Source organism: Chlamydotis macqueenii, chromosome 2, assembly GCF_036417535.1.
Source record: "Chlamydotis macqueenii isolate bChlMac1 chromosome 2, bChlMac1.mat, whole genome shotgun sequence".
In the NCBI taxonomy this organism is placed as follows: domain Eukaryota; kingdom Metazoa; phylum Chordata; class Aves; order Otidiformes; family Otididae; genus Chlamydotis; species Chlamydotis macqueenii.
The window spans coordinates 67,857,369-67,877,370 of record NC_141557.1 but is presented as its reverse complement, the minus strand read 5'-3'; the positions used below and the strand labels follow the sequence as shown (position 1 = coordinate 67,877,370).

At 40.5% G+C, this 20,002-nt stretch overlaps 1 protein-coding gene across 3 annotated transcripts in view; it reads right to left on the bottom strand.

Annotated features, from left to right (window-relative positions):
• JARID2 (jumonji and AT-rich interaction domain containing 2) overlaps nucleotides 1–20,002 on the bottom strand; it is a 225,360-nt gene that overhangs the window by 83,666 nt on the left and 121,692 nt on the right. For all 3 annotated transcript variants that reach the window (XM_086740168.1, XM_086740167.1, XM_086740169.1), the window contains one exon: nucleotides 14,640–14,781. In XM_086740168.1, coding sequence (XP_086596294.1) covers nucleotides 14,640–14,781 — 142 coding nt within the window. The remainder of the gene's footprint in view (nucleotides 1–14,639; nucleotides 14,782–20,002) is intronic.

Below are 20,002 nucleotides of genomic sequence, written 5' to 3'. Positions count from 1 at the left end.
ATAAAAGAGCACACTTACCAATAATAAAAATAATACAGGCTACAGAGAAAATTAAACTCACACTGTGGGATGTTCATTGCGTGTGGCTGGAAAACGTAAAGCAATGATAAATGTGTTATGTTTCATATACATTAAGTAATGCCAAATTCTATCCTTAAAAACCTGACTCAATAACGTAGCCTTCCCTAACAGACGGGCGATCCCCCAGCAGACATGGCAAAGCACCGCACTGCATTATATAACAACATTTTCCAGAGGAATGAGCGGAGCGCTTTCTGCGGTGCATGGGGAGCGCACAAGCTGTCACTGTGCACTCAGCAGCACCTTCTACAGGGACCGTGTAGCAGAATCAAGCAACTCGTGGGTGTATTCAAGGAAGAATAAATGACATACAAGTAACATCCATGTTTTGAAATGCAACTAGTGCCTAGCATCACTGCATCATCTATTTAAAATTCACATGAACTCAAAGAGACACCTATCCAGGGGTAAATGACTCTCATGTATGCACCTCAGCTACTACCTCAGCCTACCTATCGAGCTGGTAGAGTGCAGCTCCGCACTGCAACACCCCCTTTCTGCAACAGCCAAATGCCACTGATTGACATGTGCTGGCACACATATAGAGGGAGGGGAGAGGAAAAAAAAAGAGAACAGGGTGAAAAAAAATGAAACAAAACAAAACCAGCAAACACAAAAAGCCATCCTATCTCATCCCATTGAAGAAGTCTCGTGGCTTGTCACATGACGAGGTGTGCTGCTCACGCTGAGTATTGCCAGTGCTCAGACCTTCTTGCTCTGTGTTTCATCCACCCCAGCAATGTAGCTGAAAATCTTCATAGGTCTTCCCTCTGATATTCAATCTGAAAAATAACTACTGCGATACAGTGCTTTGGAGCTTTTCATTTCTACACTCATTAAAATAATTAAGGAACTGAGACTGACATTAGTTTTTTTTTGTGGGGTTTTCCACATCCTCGTTAAAAGGTTCCATGGCCGACATGACTCAGAAATTTAGAGCTCATTATACAGAACCTCCTAAATTAGTATTCTGTTCATGGGCTTAATAGGTATTTAAGCAATGTAAGAGACAGGTTTTGTTTTGTTCTTTTTTAATTGATAGAATAAACTGTATTCAAATGCTCAGAAAGTCTCACTTGTCTGCAAAGCAGAGAGAGCTGAATAAGCCACGCACAAACAGTCCTAGGATCCTTTGTTGCCAGTAAGGCAAATGAGACCAGTGGGTTTCCTCCTCCATCTCCAAGCCCTTCATAATTAAAGACAGCAGCTCACCTAATGTTCAGGAAATGCCGTAAACATTTGTTTTCATTAAGGCTTATATTGGGAAACCATGCAGATTCTGTTGACTAAAACCTAGCAGAAAAACACTTCCGTAGAAAAGGTTGGGATGGTCCAAAGACACAGCAGAGTAAGGAACAAACAAGGAAGAAAATAAAGCAGAAAAGTCAACAACTAATTCATGCATCATGGACTGTCTAACGATCACTAAAGAAGTACAGAGTACACAAACAGAAAATTGATTTCTATTTTAAGGACTAAAAGGTTCGGTGCTTTTCATGTAAAATTACAGCAAATCCTCAGAAGAGGTTAACTCAGAAGAGCAAAACATTCTTCATAATACATTAAAAACAAACACCCAAGTGGAAAAAGCAAAAGAAATCCAAGAAGGCAAGAGAACACTTTCTTCTTCCTATGTTTTATTTGGGACCATGAGTAACACTAAGTCTTCAAAAAATGCCCTCAAAGTCCTGCCTTCTTGATATCCGAAGTAAACACTATAACATTGAAGGGGCAAGTGGGGAAGCAAATCTCTATGTAGATACTACCCTTGTACTACTACTTACTGGTAGAAAAACCTGTTTTTTCTTCTGGAATAACATTGCTAGAAAGCTGCCCTAATTTTCCACCCCAAAAAGGTGCTTGACTCAATAGGGTTTTCTGTTTTGTAACAGAAAAAAGGATTACTGAAGGTCTGCGTGTCCTCCAGCCTCCACCTAAAGAAGTTTCTGTCAGCTTACTTTTAAAGTTGAGAATGCCAATTTCGAAACGACGTGTCTCTGAGTAGTGAGAAGAGTCTTCAGAAAAAAAAGCACACCCAGAGGACAAGAGAGATCAGAACGCGCGGATAGTATCAGAGTTTGGAAATCTGCCCGGATACTGAAATATTGTTGTCTGTCTTCATGTCAAATCATACTTCAGCCCAAAGAGCCTTTAAAATTGTTATATAAAGATATGGTATATGAAGATTAAATTCACACTTCCTTTTAGAAGACAGAGTAATAAGAACTTCTAACAAATTCCCTTTCAACTTGCCTTTTTCATGTTAAAAATTAGAAATAATGATGTGATAGAGCTGCATTTCTAACAACATCAGAGCTCTGTCTCAGGAAGAGGATCTTCCTCTCCGAGAGCTGAGAAGAAACAAGAAACAGCAACAGGCTCAGACCCTGCCTTTCTCACCCATCCCAGCCCAGAAACTACCTTCCTCCATGGCAAGCAAACAGGGTATTTCGGCAAGGACCTGTCAGTGTTTTATAGAAACTGGCAAATTAGCATACAGCTGCATCCCCAGGCTGGCAGAGGGCTTTGAACAGCACGTAAAAACCCAGCAGAGAAGCAAATCAATCTGAAGCCTTCAACTTAAGACAGCATATAACACCAAAGAATGAGCCAGACACACATCACAAACAGCTAAAGCAGTCAAATTTCCTGAAACTGGCCAGTTTCAGGGTAGAGAACGGAGAATCAATGCTCAAGAAGATGCAACAAAGCAGCCGAAAATAATGACCGTAATTTGGAGTAAAGTTCCATATTGGAAAGTTTCTATGACTGAAATAAGAGGAACACAACATGGTTTAGGAAACATAGGGTACTTGTGTTATCTGAGCTATTTTAAATGAATTACTCTGCAACACTAAATAAAAATGTAAAGGAGAGATTATTCCATTTTTACAATGAATGGCACATACTCTTTACTCCCCTTGAATTACTAACCCTGCACACAAGCTACAGCTTCAGAGGAAACGATACAATGCAGACCTTCAACACCAACACCTACTTGGCGCAAAAGGCTTTGAACAAACAGTCCTGTGAGTGAAGAGGACATCTTCCTCTGTCATTAAAATAATCACGTACCCAACAAGCATGAGACCCAGACTGGCAGCCATCCATTCAATAAACACTTAACTTCTCAGAGCTCACACTGACCAACAGAGGCAGCAAGCTGACACGAGCCAGGTAAGAGCCCGGGGAAACACACGGAAGAGAGTACGTGGCATCACTTTCTGATGGCTCATTCTGTGGTGTAAAACTCCATAAAATAACATCCTTGAAAAGGAGAAAAAAAAAAAAAATCAAGACTCTCTGCTGAAGAATCTGGAAAAAAAAGGATATTAAGCAGTGCTACTCCAAGGGCAGTCAAAACCAGTGGCACTTAATTTACAGCATTCTTCAGCTTCCTGACATCTTAGGAAAATGTCTGCCTGCTGAAATCAATAACAAATAAGCACTGTCTTTCAGTGGAATCAGGAGTTAACTCTTGTTATTTAAAAATGGACTTGAATGCAATTGTACTGATAAAGAGCTCTCCAAATCCTCCTTCAGGGAGATAATTTATTTTTTGCTTATTTATGAATATCGGTGATAATTTAATATCAGAACAAGGAAGTGGAGACATAAATATATAAAGCCAAAATTAGATACATACATATAAATAAAACATATCTAAATAAATATTTTATTTTTACTTTACCCTTGAAAACAATAAACAAATATTACCCTGATCTTAAATCCTCAAAACTCTGCCAATTAATTTTGAAAACGGAAGAGAGATACAGCGATTAAGTGACAAGCAAGGCCACACAGTATGGCAAGAATTTGAACACGCATGTTCCCTACCCTGCACCTATGGTACCAGGCTACTAGGAGATACTGTGGTTTTATTGCATGAAGAGGAACAAATGCTTGAATACACGTTCTAGTAGGGTCCTGCGACTGTAAGTCTCAAGGAAGAAACAATCTTTTTTCATGTGTTTTTTCTCTGAATTACTCCAGTTAATTCTCCTGATAAGACTGGCATGGCCTTTACTCAAATGCTATCTCCCCTGTTTTGCCATTTCTCATCTGATTCACCTTTAAAGTTTATTTTGCAGTCCATCTGGAAACTGGAAGCAATTAAGTATTCTTAAACTGGTACGGCATGCAGCACATATATCAAAAGTAAATTTGACAACAAGATTTCTACGTAACAGAAATTAAATAAAACTGATAAAAACCAAACCTTGATTGCCTGGCAACATTTGCCTAGGTATGACTCAATACTTACAAATCTAATTTTCAGGTAATGGGAGAATTTCATGGGCCTAGAGACATAAAAGCGAGGTTCTCTGAAATTGTGCAACACTCAGTTTGTCTTCTTGTTCTTTTAAGAATCAACCGGGTGGGATGAGCTAGATTTCAAGAAAAATCAATAGTGGTCAATTTTTCTAGCGTAAGACAAACATTAAAAAGTCCAAGCACACCCAGATACTGCAATTAGCAGGCCAGCTTGGTTTCAGGCTTCTGACCTAATAGTCAAGGGGTCTGAAAGATTTCTCAGTCCCTGTTAAGGAAACTTCATGATTTTCAATGTGCAGGTGTAAAGAAGACGACACTAAAAATAGAAGTAATCAAGAAAGTCCCAGCTGCTCACTTTCACAGCAAACTAGATGTATGCAAAAAAAACAACATGAGACTCCCTTCTAAAAGAAAAAAAAAAGTTGATTAAAATTTTAGACTAATTTATTTTTAAATACACATTTTGCTTGACAACTTGCAGATAATAAAAGAGCACAGAAGACAAAAAGGAAAGGGTTTCAGAGTGTCTCTCTCACCTCACCAGGAAGAAGGAGTGACCAAAGGAGATGAGGTGTTTGCTTGATTAGAATAAATGTGAGAGCAATGTTGCCCTGGAGGGCAGAGCTGATCGGGCAGCCTCCGCTAGCACCCAGAGGGGAAAGCGTTGACACTCCTCGCCTCCATCTTTTTCCTCACGACCACCTCCACTGGACTCACTGAGGCACCCAGGAGATCTGTCCCCACGACCAGTCCCACTAACCTAGCAGAAAACCTTCTGTCTTTGCTTTTGCTAGATGGCAAACCATGGCAGAGCCAGCACAAATGGGGTCAGAGGAAGCACATTCCTCCTTATCAGGTATTCCCTGGCTGCATAGCGGGCCATTAGGCCGTAATTTCAACCCAATGCTCTCAACAGGAGGCAAAATGATTTGCATTATCTGACCAACAGCCCAAGGTAAGGTATTTATGCAGCTGTAAAACAGAGAGACTTCTCAGTAGGCTCCTGACTGTGGAAAACCACAGATGACAGTGCTCAGTAGGCCAAAAGAAAACAGTGCAACATCACAATTCATAATTACCTAGTGCAAGATCTCCATAAAGAAAGAGGGAAAACCTCTGAAGATGCAGCTATAGCAAGACACTAGCATCTATCAAAACAGCAGTGCAGCTACACCGGCCTTCTGGGTGCGATGTCCTCTCGGCCAGGTAGTTGCGGCAGAACTTCTTGGCTGGAGAGCACATTTCAAATTTCTTTCTGAAGTAATTCAGCAAACCACTGACACCAAGTGAAACAACACTTCGCCGAGATAAGTGGTTCAGAAACACAATAGCGCACATGCAAAGGATAATACCCTGTCCGTGGCAGAATAGCTGACGACTCAAATATCCATGTTTCTCTCTTAAAGCTGGAACATATAAAGCTGTATAAAGAGCTACCAAAATTATGATGAGGTGCAAAGAAAAGCCTCTCAGACTTAAAAGCCTAATGATGTGTTGTCTCAGTTTGCATTTCTTCATCAGAGAAATTTTAACTTGCACTGGAATATGTTTACAATGAATTCCAAAAGCTGCCATTTAAAATAAATAAATTCTAAAAGCTATCCTAGACACTCAGCATACATACACACACACACATTACCAGTTAATTCATTTTGCAGAATTATTACTCCAATGAACAGCTCTTCGACCATGAAGAAAGATCAAATCACATAATAGCTCCAGGAGTGACCCTTTTAACTAGAAATCTCCTCACTCCCTACTCATACCTCAAATTTTTCATTCATTTAAACAAATATCTGCAGGATTTCATGAACGTGAAAGCATTACAGGCGAATGACATGTTGCAATAGAAGAGATATTAGAAAGGAGGTCTCTACAAAATCTACTTACTTTATGGAAAAGATAAATAACAGCTGCAGGAGCTCCAGGAAAGGAGGAGAGGAAGGGAGGAGAAGAGGAAGAGTGGACAGTCATCTCCATAGTAACTAACACTATGAAACTCAGGGGAGAATTTGCCTGAAAGCTGAAAGAAGGATGCTACCAGTGTAAATAGACTGTAATATAACTGGGAAAAACAAGTTGCAAATAATTTGCCACATGGTCAATGACCCCTTAAGCTTTAGTTTATTTAATCAGAGCCAAGAACAGATACCAAGAGAGAAAAGACGGAAAGCATAAAATCAAAACATAACGATTACATGGCCATTACTGTACAAATTATTTAACAATAAATATAGCATTAAAATAGTAAAAATACAAATATTCAGGTTAAGAAGAAGAAAAAAATTAGCTTCCCTCAGGAAATTCTGTGCTACTGGATGCAGCAATGGGGGAAAATAAAGGAAAACCACTACATTAGCATAAGCTACACCATATATGTTAAATGCCTGTGATTTTTATATCCAGACAAGAGACTTGAGAGGATTCCAGAGAAGAGATTTACAGTAAATAAGATCTATGCTTTTCAAATTCAGTTGAGAGCTAGAAAATTCTTCACTGTTAAGCTACACTGCTAGTGACAAGGTCTACACTAGTTCTGACCTGTGCTCTACACCACTTCCAGCATCCATCAGGGAGACTTGAGACCCATTCCCTACTTAGGATAACATCTGCTTTGACTTGAGTGGCGACACCATTAACACCTGCACTGCATCAGTTTTGGTGAATCAGCAGTAGCCCATGCTCATGCCATTTGCAAGGAACTTGCCAAGAATATATTCCTACCACTCACACAGTGTCCAGATCAGCCACAGGAATAAATACAGACTAAGATTTTCTATAGTTTAGTGTATACCAAATGAGCGTACAGTATAAACAGAATTTTCAATTACTTACAAAAAATAATTTTTAAAACCCCAAATATAATTAAAACTCAATGTCAGGGTACACTTCCACTTCAAAATACTGGAATGGTGCTCTGTTTGGTTTTTTAATATAATTATCTTTGCAGAGCACATAGGACAATGTTATTCCAACTCAGGCTGGCTGTTAACTCAGTGCACATTCAAAACACTCAGGTCACAATTATAGCAGCAATTATGTTACATGCAAATAACCCATGGTAAATCTCCTCTAAAGGTCCATGTAAAAGAAACTCCATCATCAGTTTGCTTAAACATTAGCTAAAACACAAACTAGGTCTTACAACGCTTAGCAGAGAGATCTTCAGAGATCTCATTTGGAGACTGGAGAAGCTATAGTAATGCAGCCTACCAAATCATGTCCAGCCTACCACAACAAAATGAAAAATTTCTTCTGGCAAATAAGTTTTACATTCCAAATGTTGGACTGAATTAGAAGATCAGGAGCCCACTATTACTACAAAGTAGAAAATACCAAGAATCTTCAGATTGTACTTCTCTTCCCATACCCTTTGCTTCCTAATGCTTCAAAAGACCACTATAAAGTAGCATTACTTCATAAAATTGCTACTAAGTTTAGTCTCAGCAAACTACTTATTGCCAACTATTGTAGCATTTTTACATCTTTATTTCAGGAAAAGGTTTCTGCTTGTCCATTCTTGGCGTTTTATTCTTGCCACAATTATTTCTATCTGTTGACATCTTTCTAAGCTCAAATTTTAATTTTATGCAAGAAACTGAATCTGTTTCATTTCATTCTGAAATCTTACCCGTACTTGATGGTGCTGAATGTTTTCTCATTAAGTAATCTCTTCTTTGCCAAAAGGATAAGAACACTGCAAATGCTAGGATGGCTAATTTCTAGGAATCCAAATTTTAAAATAGAATCTAATTCTTTAAAATAGTGTAACAGAAAAAGATCATTACATTGTCGTGATCTTCAAAATACAATCATATGCCTTTTTTTTCTTCCTGTCTTTGATTTTGAATTCATTTGGGGGAGATTATGGATGGAGGAATAAGTGTCAAAACACTAATTTGTAATACACGAGTTGTATTGTTGAGTTGAGTTTCCCCCCCCTTTTTTCATGCTGCAGGTTCATGGAGTGAGCAGACAAAGCTGTAGGAGATCTCATGGGCTTCAATGTTTATTTGGTGAGGATGCAACATTTTACCAAGGAGGGTAACACCATCCAAAGCAAAAACCACGCATATTTTAAGTTATCCATGCTTCCACTACTTAGGATGAGTCAGTCTGGCTTTGAAACAGCAGCAACAGCCAAAAACAGCTGAGGGCACAGCAATGAGCCCATCACTGCTGACATGACAAAATCCCTGGGAATGTCCTCCGCATGAAACTTTTCTTCTGAAGTAGCATTGGGCTCTGGGAAGAAAAAACACTCACTGGCTGTGCAGACAGAGTCCTTGATGGAAAATGGTTTTAGTATCAACCTGTCTTTTTGAAATGCCACTTAAGTAGATTGTCCATAAATGCCTCACTGTCTGGACAGGAAAGTAATAGAAAGATAATATCCAGAGAGGAACAAAGTCAAGAAGATTCTAAAAAGGATCCAATCAAAGAGGTGGCTCCTCTCCTCTAGATCTCAGCAGCACCAGCCTGAGCACTGGGCTGAGCCATCAGTCAGTAGCTGAACTGTAACATCAAGGTAAGGGAAGGCCAAGCAGCAGCACAGATGAACATGGAAGATGACAGAAATCAGTTAGGTTACCCTAAATATCTGGCTAGAGTCTCATACAGACAGTGGCTTGTGCACATCAAAAACCCTCTTTCACACTGACACACAAATTTGCTTGGGAAAAGTGTGTTTCAGTGCAGAATCAGTTATTTTCCACATCAGTTCAGAGCAACCTCTCCCTGTATTTAAGCAGTCGACATCTGGTCTGTCATACACGGGGGTGAGACATACAAATTAAGTAAATGACAGAAAGGATGTGTTATCAAGCAGCTGAAAGAGCGTTTGCCATACAGAGAACCATAGAAATAACTGCACCTGTCCAGTCTGGCTTTGGAAACTTCCCTGGTCCCTCAGGGGATGAGCCTGAGCTCAAGGTCATGAAAACCTCCTCCTGCAACTCCAACTTCTGAAGCGAAGGTGGCAGGTGAGGACACGGGAGCTTGAACAGACATTGCTTAACATTTCTCAGCTGCTATAAATTGTACTTTCATAATTATTACATCACTGCTCAGACAAGTTGTTTACATAGCTGTCTACCCACAAAGTTAAAGTGCTCCCAGATTCTTGTAACTTGTCTGTCGGATAGAAAAATCCATGTCAACAACTTCTGTTTGTTCCTTATGAAAATACTGAAAGAACATTAATCACATGATTTTTTTTTTCTTTTTCAAACTACATAGAACAATCTCCTTGACATGCATTATAAAGCAGGTAATCTGTCTTTTTATTATTCCTATGCAAATCCACTTCAATGGACTATTATTGTTTTGTTTATAGGGCTTGTTATTTAAATATAAACGTGCTGCACTAAAAATATATTCCTCTCATATCAGAATTTCCAGAGGGCGGTAAAAAAAAGTCAAAATTCTTATACATAAATCTTACTGCCATTTGGTTTTACTGTAGATTAATGCAGTTCTTCATAACCAAATAACTAGTGTGAATTTGCATAGCCTACTGAAATTGGGGGGAAAAAAAAAAAAAAAAGTACCTGGTTGGTAAGTGGGATTATATTATGTGGTAGCAGGCAACAGTTGAACACAAATACATTATACAGTGTTTCAGTTAGTGAAAAGACTATTCACTAAACACGTCTTGGAAAGACACTTGGACATTACAAGCAATCTCCTGCTTTCACACCTGAGTCATAATACACTGCTTTCTCCATCACCCACAATACCAAGTAGAAATCCCTCACAAACTTGCATATGTGGGAACAGGATTGACCTTGTTTTACGTCTTGCATGGAAGGTGCTAAGTCTAGTGCTAAAGAGACTGTTCATTATTAACTATAAAAACAATTTGACCCAAAAAAAAAAGGGAAAAAAGAAACCAATCCCTAGTGCCCTCAATCTTTTGACAGATCTGCTGCAAGAAAGTCTTTTGCAGTTCAAGTTGAAAAGGATTTATCACTAAAAGAAAGCACTTAAATTAGCAGCTTGCCTAATAACACAAAAGCTTACCTACCCTCAACCGGCTCTTTTTTTTTTTTGTGCTGAGGGTGCAATACAGCTCTGCCAGCCTAGTAGGTGTGCAGCCACCAGCCAGAGGAGACTAAGGTACTCACCTCTCCCTCCTTGGCCACATACTCCCCACCTTTTCATTTGACAAACCTTAACTTGCATCCTGCCCCAGAGAGAGACAGTTCAGGGAGTTAAATTGGCATCTAAAAATAAAAATTTTAAAAAGAGACAAACAGGAAAGTGGAGCGGGCAGCAGAGTCCAGCACGAGGCAAGGGGCAGAAGCACATCCCATGGACTGTACTTGCTGCAGCACACAACCACTCTTCTAATTGTCACATGCTTGAGACTGTTAGCAGAAAGCTGTTGTATTAATTAAAGGCCTCAGAAGATTCCTAATAAGCAATTTCTGGCAAATCTAGCTGTGGTAGCTTAAAACACTACTGCTCCCCAGTGGGTTGTCCCTTTCTCCAGCTGCCAGCAACCTTCCTGGTAGCAGTACTGGACAAAAGTGTCTTCTACCAGGAGCTGCACACACCCTCAGTTCAGAGCGGGGGATGTGCAAGGGGGAGAAATTTCTTCAATTCTATTTTTCTTCTAAACTAAACAAACCTCTTTGTCCCCTTAATGGAGAAAATACTCTAATATTAAGTTTTAAAAAAAAAAGAAGCTTAACGACTACTACAATCAGTCAATCTCCTCCCACTTCTCACAGCCTTCTATTAAATGAAAGATAACAGCATTTATGCATTTGGCAATTCCCTGTGTGCATTTCTGGGAAGGGGGCCATGTAAATGAGTAGCCACCTGATTAGTAACAGGAAGCAAGCAATAGCCCTCTATCACCAAAGATTAGCATACTGTCACATCAAGTCTGCTCTGCACATGTCTCCTCTTGCGGAAGGTGAGCAACTGTTGCTGGAAAACATATAGCTGTCTCTGCACACTATTATTAATTGCCAGTGGCTGTAGTTCTAAGAGTTGCCCATAAAAATGTACGAGCACGCAGCACAGTGACCAAACACCTTTGGCCTGTTACCTATTGACCTTCTCAACTGAGAATCAGAGCTGGAAATCGGTGATTCATAGCAAGAACATGCAGCTACACTGAAGTTACACTTCTCCTTCGTAACTTCTCCTTCAGCAATCCCCTTTTTTATGTGTTTTGAAAATGCACGATCCTTACTCCGTGAAGACGATCCAGCCTGAGAGTTTATCAAGCCAGTATACAAATGCTTTTGTTCATGTCTCCCAAAAGCATCGAAGAAACAAGCAACTGCTCTCACTTACATTGGCAATTAGACAGCAATCTATTACACAACAGATTCAGTGTAACATTCGAATGCTTAGCTTTCACCAAATGTTAGAATAATGCTGACACCTCTTTACTAGCTGAAAGTAGTATTTACCACTCAATACTAAACCCCTGCTTCCTCCCAGACCTGGTCACTAGTAATACACATAGCTCAGATCAAAGCAAGTATTTTCCATTCTTTGAGAATAAAGTCAAACAAATTAAGTATTTTGAAGTCCTGAGCTTGCCACTACTGCCATTGCCAATCCCCCTCCAGGCCTCATTTATTCTGTAAGCGGGGGTTACAATTTTTTGACTGGAGACTGCGTATGCAAAGCTGTACAGGTACTTCTCCTCCTTACAGCCACTAAGCTATCACAGCTGAAGTCTGCAGCATCACCATCGGCAAGGTGCATCCTTCTCGTACCGTTCCATGATTCCTGTTGCAATCTAAAATGCTGCATTTTAAGAGAAATGGAGATGGGACTTTCCCCATTGGCTGCAAACTTGGCTGTGGAGGAAGCTTCCTCCAGTCTCTAAGGAGCAAAGGCGTTAATTACTGACAAAGCACCCACAAAGACCAGTTGAGGCTGTTTGAAGCCTAACAGCGCTGGACCACAGTATTCTAAAGCCTGGTCCATCAAACAAAGTATCCGAGTTTCTGAACAAAATCTGCAGCATTACATTAAATCAGCATAGTTTCACCAGAACTGCAATCTCTTTCCTCCCATCATGATGCTCTCCTTATGGCATGTGGCTCTTCAATCAAGCTATGTTTCTAGGAGAGGGGTTGAAATTGGAAGAAAAAAAAAAAAAAAACACAAAACAAACAAACAAACCAAACGAAACAAACAAAAAAAACCCCAAACCACCCAGATGTGATAAACCTGAAGCAGTGCATGTTTGGGGCTATACTGTTGCGTTATCTAATAGGAAATTAGGAAGACGCCAAAACACTCAACATACTGAAGTACAGCTCAAGGAACCTTGAGGTCTGTCTGTGAAGAGGAAGTTAGGGAAGGAAAAAAAGTAGATAAAAGTCTGTGTTGGGTGTAAATGGAAACAAAACAGGAACGTTCTCCTTCACAGCAACTGCAGCAACAAACGTAACATTATTTCAATAGTTCACAATGCATGAAGAAGAACTGAAATGATGCCTTGTCTTCCACAAAAGCCAGAAAGATATTTTTCATCTTAGCTTCTGGTGGGGGGGGTGGGGTGGTGTTTTGTTTTTAACTCCCAGTACCAAAGGCACTGAATTACCTATTATTAGGCCTGAACTACCCAGCTGCTTCTCAAGTGTCTGGATTCCCACAGCCGAAAACTAGCAAATATGCCTCCAAAATAATTTCACCCATAATACTCAAATGCAGTTTCTTGGGGCCAGTAATGTAGCAGTCCCACTCGTTTATGAAGCTGGACCTTGCAGGGCACCAGAAGCAGGGACAGCGTAAGGAACAAGCCCTCCTGCCCCTCGCCAGCCCCAAGAGAGGAAGGGGATGCCCTGTCGGTTGCACTGAGGGCTGCTCCTGCAGCCATGCTGTGAACAAGAGATGAAAACTCACTCAGATTAAAAATAAAGAACCCTGGCAAAAGGCTTCAATCCATCTTCCTCTTGCTATTACTTCTAATCCTAACTAGCTCCTTGAACCTCCTCATGGTGTGACCCTGCACGCGGTTGTGTCAGCACGGCTGAGGAATGAGGGGACAAAGCAAGTGCAGAGGGCAGCAAAAATTCCTTAAGATAATGTGCAAGCAACAGTGGCAATGCTGTGAAACGATGACCATTGTCTCCCAGGATCGCACCCAACAGTGGATGTCAGCTAAATTTCTAAGAAGAAATAATTTTCAAGCCTCTGTTATATTTCAAAGCCAAAAAATAATCACAAAAATATTTTTCCCCTGACTAGCAGTAGGATGCAATAAGCCTGACAAAAATTTCTACCAGTATAGAAGATAACACAAATTTTATTCTGATACATTGGAGGAGCTAAGTGAGTGAACTAACTAGACGTTGAGTTTGTTGCCCAGTGGCATAGTAAAGGTTGTGGGGACCAGGGCGGGGGACACGGGAACAGGAACAGAGGGAGTGTCCAGGAAAGCACCACTCTCATTGGGCTTCTCAGGGGTACCATAAGGTCATGCAGAAAACAGGAATACTTCTTTTGTTTATTTTATGGTTCACTTTGGCTTCAGACTAGGATGCAAGGAGTGTGGAGGAAAGATTGAGAAAGCATTTTCCATTTCTCTCTTTTAAATGGCATTTTTCAAACAGCCTGTTTTGGTTCTTTCTTCATACAGAGGACAACTCCCAGCCTCCTGCATTCTCAGCATATTTTCTATAAATCGGCTTGAGTCCTATGATTTTAACCCACACTTTGCACATTCAGGATAAGAACTCGTAAAAGTTCAACAAGGACCTCATTACTGACTTCTGGGAAAGAGAAGGCAGTTTGCTACAGCAGTATCTTAAAGTAGTCCTTTGCAACTGATACCTACCACGCTGCCTTACTATACAGTTTCTCTTCTCAGAAGCATCTGTTTTATTCTTTTTCTTACGTAACTTCACATGCTTTCATTCGCAGAAAATTAACAACAGTAACACTAACTACTTTAGTGATGCTTTCCTTGAAATTACACAGACATACGTATTGACACGTCCTTGAGAGGCCAAAGCCAGGGGAGGAGGAGAGAGGGCAGAAGGGCAGAGTCTTCAGGCATTTAATTTAGCATCACCTACTGCAAAACAATAACTGCTTTTCCATGCTTTCCAAAACAACAACCATCTATATCAATGGATGAAGCAAAATCTACTATATCCTCACTATTACTAGAAGGACCTCACACTGGAAATTCTGTTTAAGGCAGGACACTATATTCAACCATACCCTACTGATAACATAACTGCAACCTTAAAGCACAAAAGGGACAAAGCAAAAAGGCTATACTTTAATCACAATGCACTACTGACCTTTTCCTCGAGGGTCCTTCTTCAAAATCTGAAGAACTAACATCGTTGCTTGTTGAGGACACTTGCGATGCATCGTCCTTCTCATTCTCCAGCTGTTCTGATCCTGGTCCTAATCCTTTAGATTGGCCATTAGTGAGAAGTCCTGCAAACGTGACAAAATAGTACACAATATTAAAAACCTGCATTACCAGTGCCAAATGTGTTTTATAAAAATGCATGTGTGACACCGACAGTAGAGAGCTGATGCCCAAAACAATCATCTTGCAAAGAGATATGCTGATAACATTGATGTTGCACGGAGGTATCCAGTAAGAATCTGCCTGACTGTGCATTTCCTGTAAGCCCCCAACCCAAAATAACTACACTACAGGTGTTTGCAATCACATTTACAATCTTGACACATCCCTTACTCAAAAAGGGACACAGCCTAGAGTCATAACCTCATCCCTGTTTTACAGAACTCCTGTTGACTGACAAAGATGAAAGCCTTTTGTATTTCTCTGTAGATCAATATAAAATTAAGCTGCCGTTTGGTCAATTTGTCATTGTCTTGTTCTTCATTATGCTGCTTCCAACTATTGCAATTTATGATCCTTTTTAAAAAAATCCTACATCTCCAAGGGGTGAACATCAAGCTTCTGCTTCTTAACTCCAATTCTTCTAGCCAAATGTCACTCAACTACAGAAACGCCAGACTGCCAGCAAAGGTACACAAGGCAGGGGAAATGTTGGCCACAGCTGCCTCCCCTTTGTGCCTTTTCTCTCCTGGAAGACTACTGCAGCAAGCAGAGTCACATAGAGGGAAGAAAGCATTGGGCCCTCTACAAGCGTAATGTTTGACAAATTTTGCATATCATAATTTGACTCTTACAAACAGCAGCAGACAGACAGTGAAGCTGCTCAGACCTAACGAAGAACTGAACTAGTAACATATTCTTCAGTAGGCTTTGGGATGAGAGGGAGGAAAATCACTAAGAATTTTATCAGCTCAGTATTCACTCAGTGGTTTAAGAGCTTTTTACCAGAGAAGCTGCAATTTTATCCAGGAGAATGCTTTCCCATCTCTCCACCAAAATACTTTTGCAAATGGCATAATAAAACTTTGTTTCACAGCTTTATTTCCTCAGAGGAACACTGGTAGGACAGTGTTTCCCTTGGTCATTTCAGTCCTCCTTCCTATAATTGCATCTTAGAAAAGAAAACAGGAAGGGGGTCAAAGCCTTCCAAGATAAGCTGGGCAGCAAGGCTTAAGAGTACTAAACCAAAAATGTTTACTAATAACAGCAGTTCAAAACTTTCCACCAGTGCTACATCAGCACTACACAATTTCAGAACTCTATTTTCAGGAAAAATCACCATTTAGCACCATCAGGGCACTTACTCATCGCATAACCGAGCATTCAACCAAGCTCAGCGTCAAAGAGACACCAAAGTATAACCAGAGCAAGAGCAAGGCACCTCTCTCAGCAAGCTGTCTGCTCTAAGTACCGGCACCTTGGCCACAGCCACAGCCACACGCTCCCTCCCTGCGAGGCCACTGATTCACTGCTTGCTTGGGTACTACACCACTGTGTGCAACGTGTCGTTTGCTCACAGGCTTCGAACCTTTCAGCTATTCCAATTCAAATCTAATTGGTCTGATCGCCCATTTTTAAACAGCCTAATGCAAAATCTGCATCATACCACTGCATCACATCGCTCTCTTCTTTTTCCAATCAAAGTTTGCTCTTGTCATTCTGAACTACACTAAATTTCTCTTGACTTGGAGTCAGAAGCGGCTACATGGTGGCCACATGCTGCAGTTTCTATACGCTGTTTTTAAAATACTACCTACATAGCAGAAGCCTGGATTTATTTAATTTTTTGTGTGTGTGAGGAAGATGCAGTGAACTAGTAGCTCAATTTTTTCTTCCTAATATGGAGCCCACAAAGCCAAAGTTGAAACTAAGTACCAATTTTCGCATTAAAATGTCTCTTCTAGCCAGTCTGAGACTGGCAGGGAGAAGTTAAATGATCCAATTTACATTTCACTCCTCTTTTGTTAAATTCCTTTTGATGCTTCCTTTCCATTAAAGAGATCTCAAATTGTGACTCAACAAATAGTACAAGTTTCAGTATCAGCGCATGATACTACAAGAGGGTTCGTAATGTAACATGATACGACACAGGGTGACAGCATCCCTTCAAAGCATTCCTGAGGAAATGAAGGTGACCTTTTAAAAAACATTAAATAGATTAACGTCCATGTTGAATTCACCCTCACTAGAAGCCCTAGTGCCCAAGTTTATTCTTTAAAAAGATTCAACTTTTGCTTTGCATTTTTCTATTCGGCTGCTGATAAAATTTACAATTTTTTAACTCCAGAGAAGTCTAAATCAGGCATATAATTTGAGGCCTGATTCTCAGTAACTTAACTCTTATGGCAGAATTTGATTAGCTTTTCCAAAAGCAATATTTGTTCTGGAGACTTGCCGTATGTAAAACCCGGCAACCTGAAGTATATGAGTCAAGAAAATCACCTTTTGGGCTGTCAACTTGCACGCAAGTTGGAAAGCAATTTTTATTCATCCTTTCACCTTGCCAAACCATCAGTGAACTTGGGAGACAAGCATGATTTGTGTCCCTTAAGGAAAAATATTACTCCGTCCACTATTATTCATCATAACCAGCACCACCACAATACACAATAGTACTGCTGACAACAGAAGTCAGCTATCATCAGCTGAAACCAATTAAAATAAGTGCCCTAAAACGGAGGCATAAAACTACAAATGAGAGATACTGATAAATAATGGGAACGGGTGTCATATTCTACAGGTTTTCAGGGCCAGCATAATTGCAAAATCCTCTCCGAAGTGATGAAAGGCACAGCGAGCCACAGTTCACAGCCTCCTTCCAAGCACTGGAGAGAAAGCACATGCTGAAGTAGGCTCTTATAAAGTTTATTGCCACTCAATCATTTTTATATCAAATGCATTCAGTTTGCCTCCAGATACCTTTTCCTTCAAATACCATTCCTGCGATCTCCAACTGCGATAAACCACATGCTTTGCTGCTGCTCATCAGTCGGGAGCTATGAAGGGTCTGGAGGCCCCAGGACAGGGTAGGGACCCTGCAGTTGTACCAAGTGACACTCGGGTACCCCCACCACCATTAATGACTTGGCACCAGCGCAGCCGACAGGACACACAGGTCTGCTGGCGCGCTGCAGGAACAGAGTCCAGCGCACGTCCATCCACATGGGTTTGATTCTCCAAAGTCAACCAAGTTACAGGAAGCAGAAGGCATCTGTGTTTCCTAAAAGCTCCAATCGTGTATGTATATAAAGAGGGAAAAGCAACCAAGCAAGAAAATACTCTTTCACCTAGTCTGAAGAGCTGAACCACTCTCTAGTCCTGGCTACTTCAGAATACCCAGCAACAGTCAAGGAACCAGCAAGCCATCAAGAGCCAAATAAAATCAAAGGGACAAATAGTTCCTCTACTGCTTTTCCACGGCTGTACCCTTCAACCTCTAAATCACAATGCCAGCGAGCTCTGGCTCATGGCAACGCCTGTGACTGATTACGTTCTCAGCTGCCGGAGAGCTGGCAGCGGCTGCCTGCCCCTTGCCCACTGGGCTCATCTCAGCCTCAGCTCTCACTGCCTTCTCTCCTGGCAGCTGGACTCGTGATCAACCACAAGGCCTGAAAAAACTAGGCAGAAAAAATAGACGTTATTCCTATGATATAAAGTGTTTGTTTTAAAAGTTAAATTAGATTTTTTAGTATTTTTTTCAAAGCTAAACCTCATCAAAATTAAACTTGAAAGTACAGCAGCTTGGATTATAAATCAGTGTAGGATTTCATATATTAAAATTACTTATGTGAAATAATAATTTATATATAGAGTGAACCAGTGCTTATTTGCTGCCAAAGTTTAAAAGGAACTGAAACACTGAACGTCTCAAAGTCACTGAATAAACACCACTTTAACTAAGTCACCAATAACAAATTATTTCATTAAGTCAGAAATACAGGAACTCACATATCAAATGACATCTCTGGCCCCTTAAATACCCTGTGCTGGCTCTAACTGATCAAGACTTGATACTTTAAGAGAAAGGGCAATTACTAAATCCTAGTCATTAAAAACAGTAACTTAAAACCGAACCATGGAGATCTTAACATCCTTTCTAAAATGTATCTTAGCCATATAAATGTCAACTTCACAGTTCTGCTGAATTCTTCTTTAAACTTCTGCGTAAGCTGCAATGGCAAACTGCAATTTTAGCTACATGCTGCTTAAAAAGTAAAAAAAAATAAAAATAAAAATCCACTGATCAGCTTCTAACTGCACTGAGAAAAAGCAGGAAATGTGAACGTTACCTTCACTCTGTTACAAGCTGGGGAGAGCAGAAAGCCCCTTCTGCCTTCCACACCCCAGTCATTATTAAAGAGAGTTCTACCACCTTCTTTTTGTTTCCCTTCTACACTCTGAATGTTTTCAAATCTGTCTGTGGCTATAAGTTTGCTTGTTTTTTCACGTGCAGGAAGGGCTCTACAGTGAGTTGAACCGTACCCTCCAGGGTGATCTGGACAGGATACGGATATCATGGCTTTACAGCCTTTGCAGAGCAGGCTCCCTCTTGTTCCCCTGCATCTCACTGTCCCCTTTTCCTCTTGACTGTAGTTGTTAACCGAGCAGAGCCCTTGCTGAACCTTCTCTAGCAATGGCCATGCCCCTTTCACCAAAAACTGTGTGTAAAGAACAGTTAAAGTCTCTTAAATGAGCTTCAGGGGGCTTGCACTGACTCAAGCCAATCACTTCTCATAATAGCCTAGCAAGTGAGACTTACTATTCCAGTGCAGGCAGGGCTTAATACTGGTTCAGATTCGCTAACCTTACCATTTTTGGTGATACACACACACTTTTAGCAGCAATCTACAAATCTATTCTCAAGCCATGACCTAACCCATCTCTGGTCATCTGGAGAGATATCTGACAGGCATGTGCAGGGCAGGTCCTGGGAGCACCTGAACACGTGGTGAAAACTCACAGTATCTGGGAACGCACTATACAGTAAAACACCATGTATGCATAAGTACATAGGAAGAAAACAGAGGAAGAAAAGAGAAGCAGAAAGCAGCAACATAAGGGAAGATGAAAAAATGCAAGTGGGGGGTTAGTTAGCTGGTTTTAAGAACAGATGAGATTACAATTACTGGTATGTTCTTCATTATTAAAGTCACTGAATAATCATGAAACCAAAGGGGGGCATCTGAACAAATATCAGTATTATGTGGTTAGTTGAACACAGGGGCTGGGTGAAGGGACTTTCACAATGTTTCCAAAACACTATTTCTACATCACTTACTCTAACGC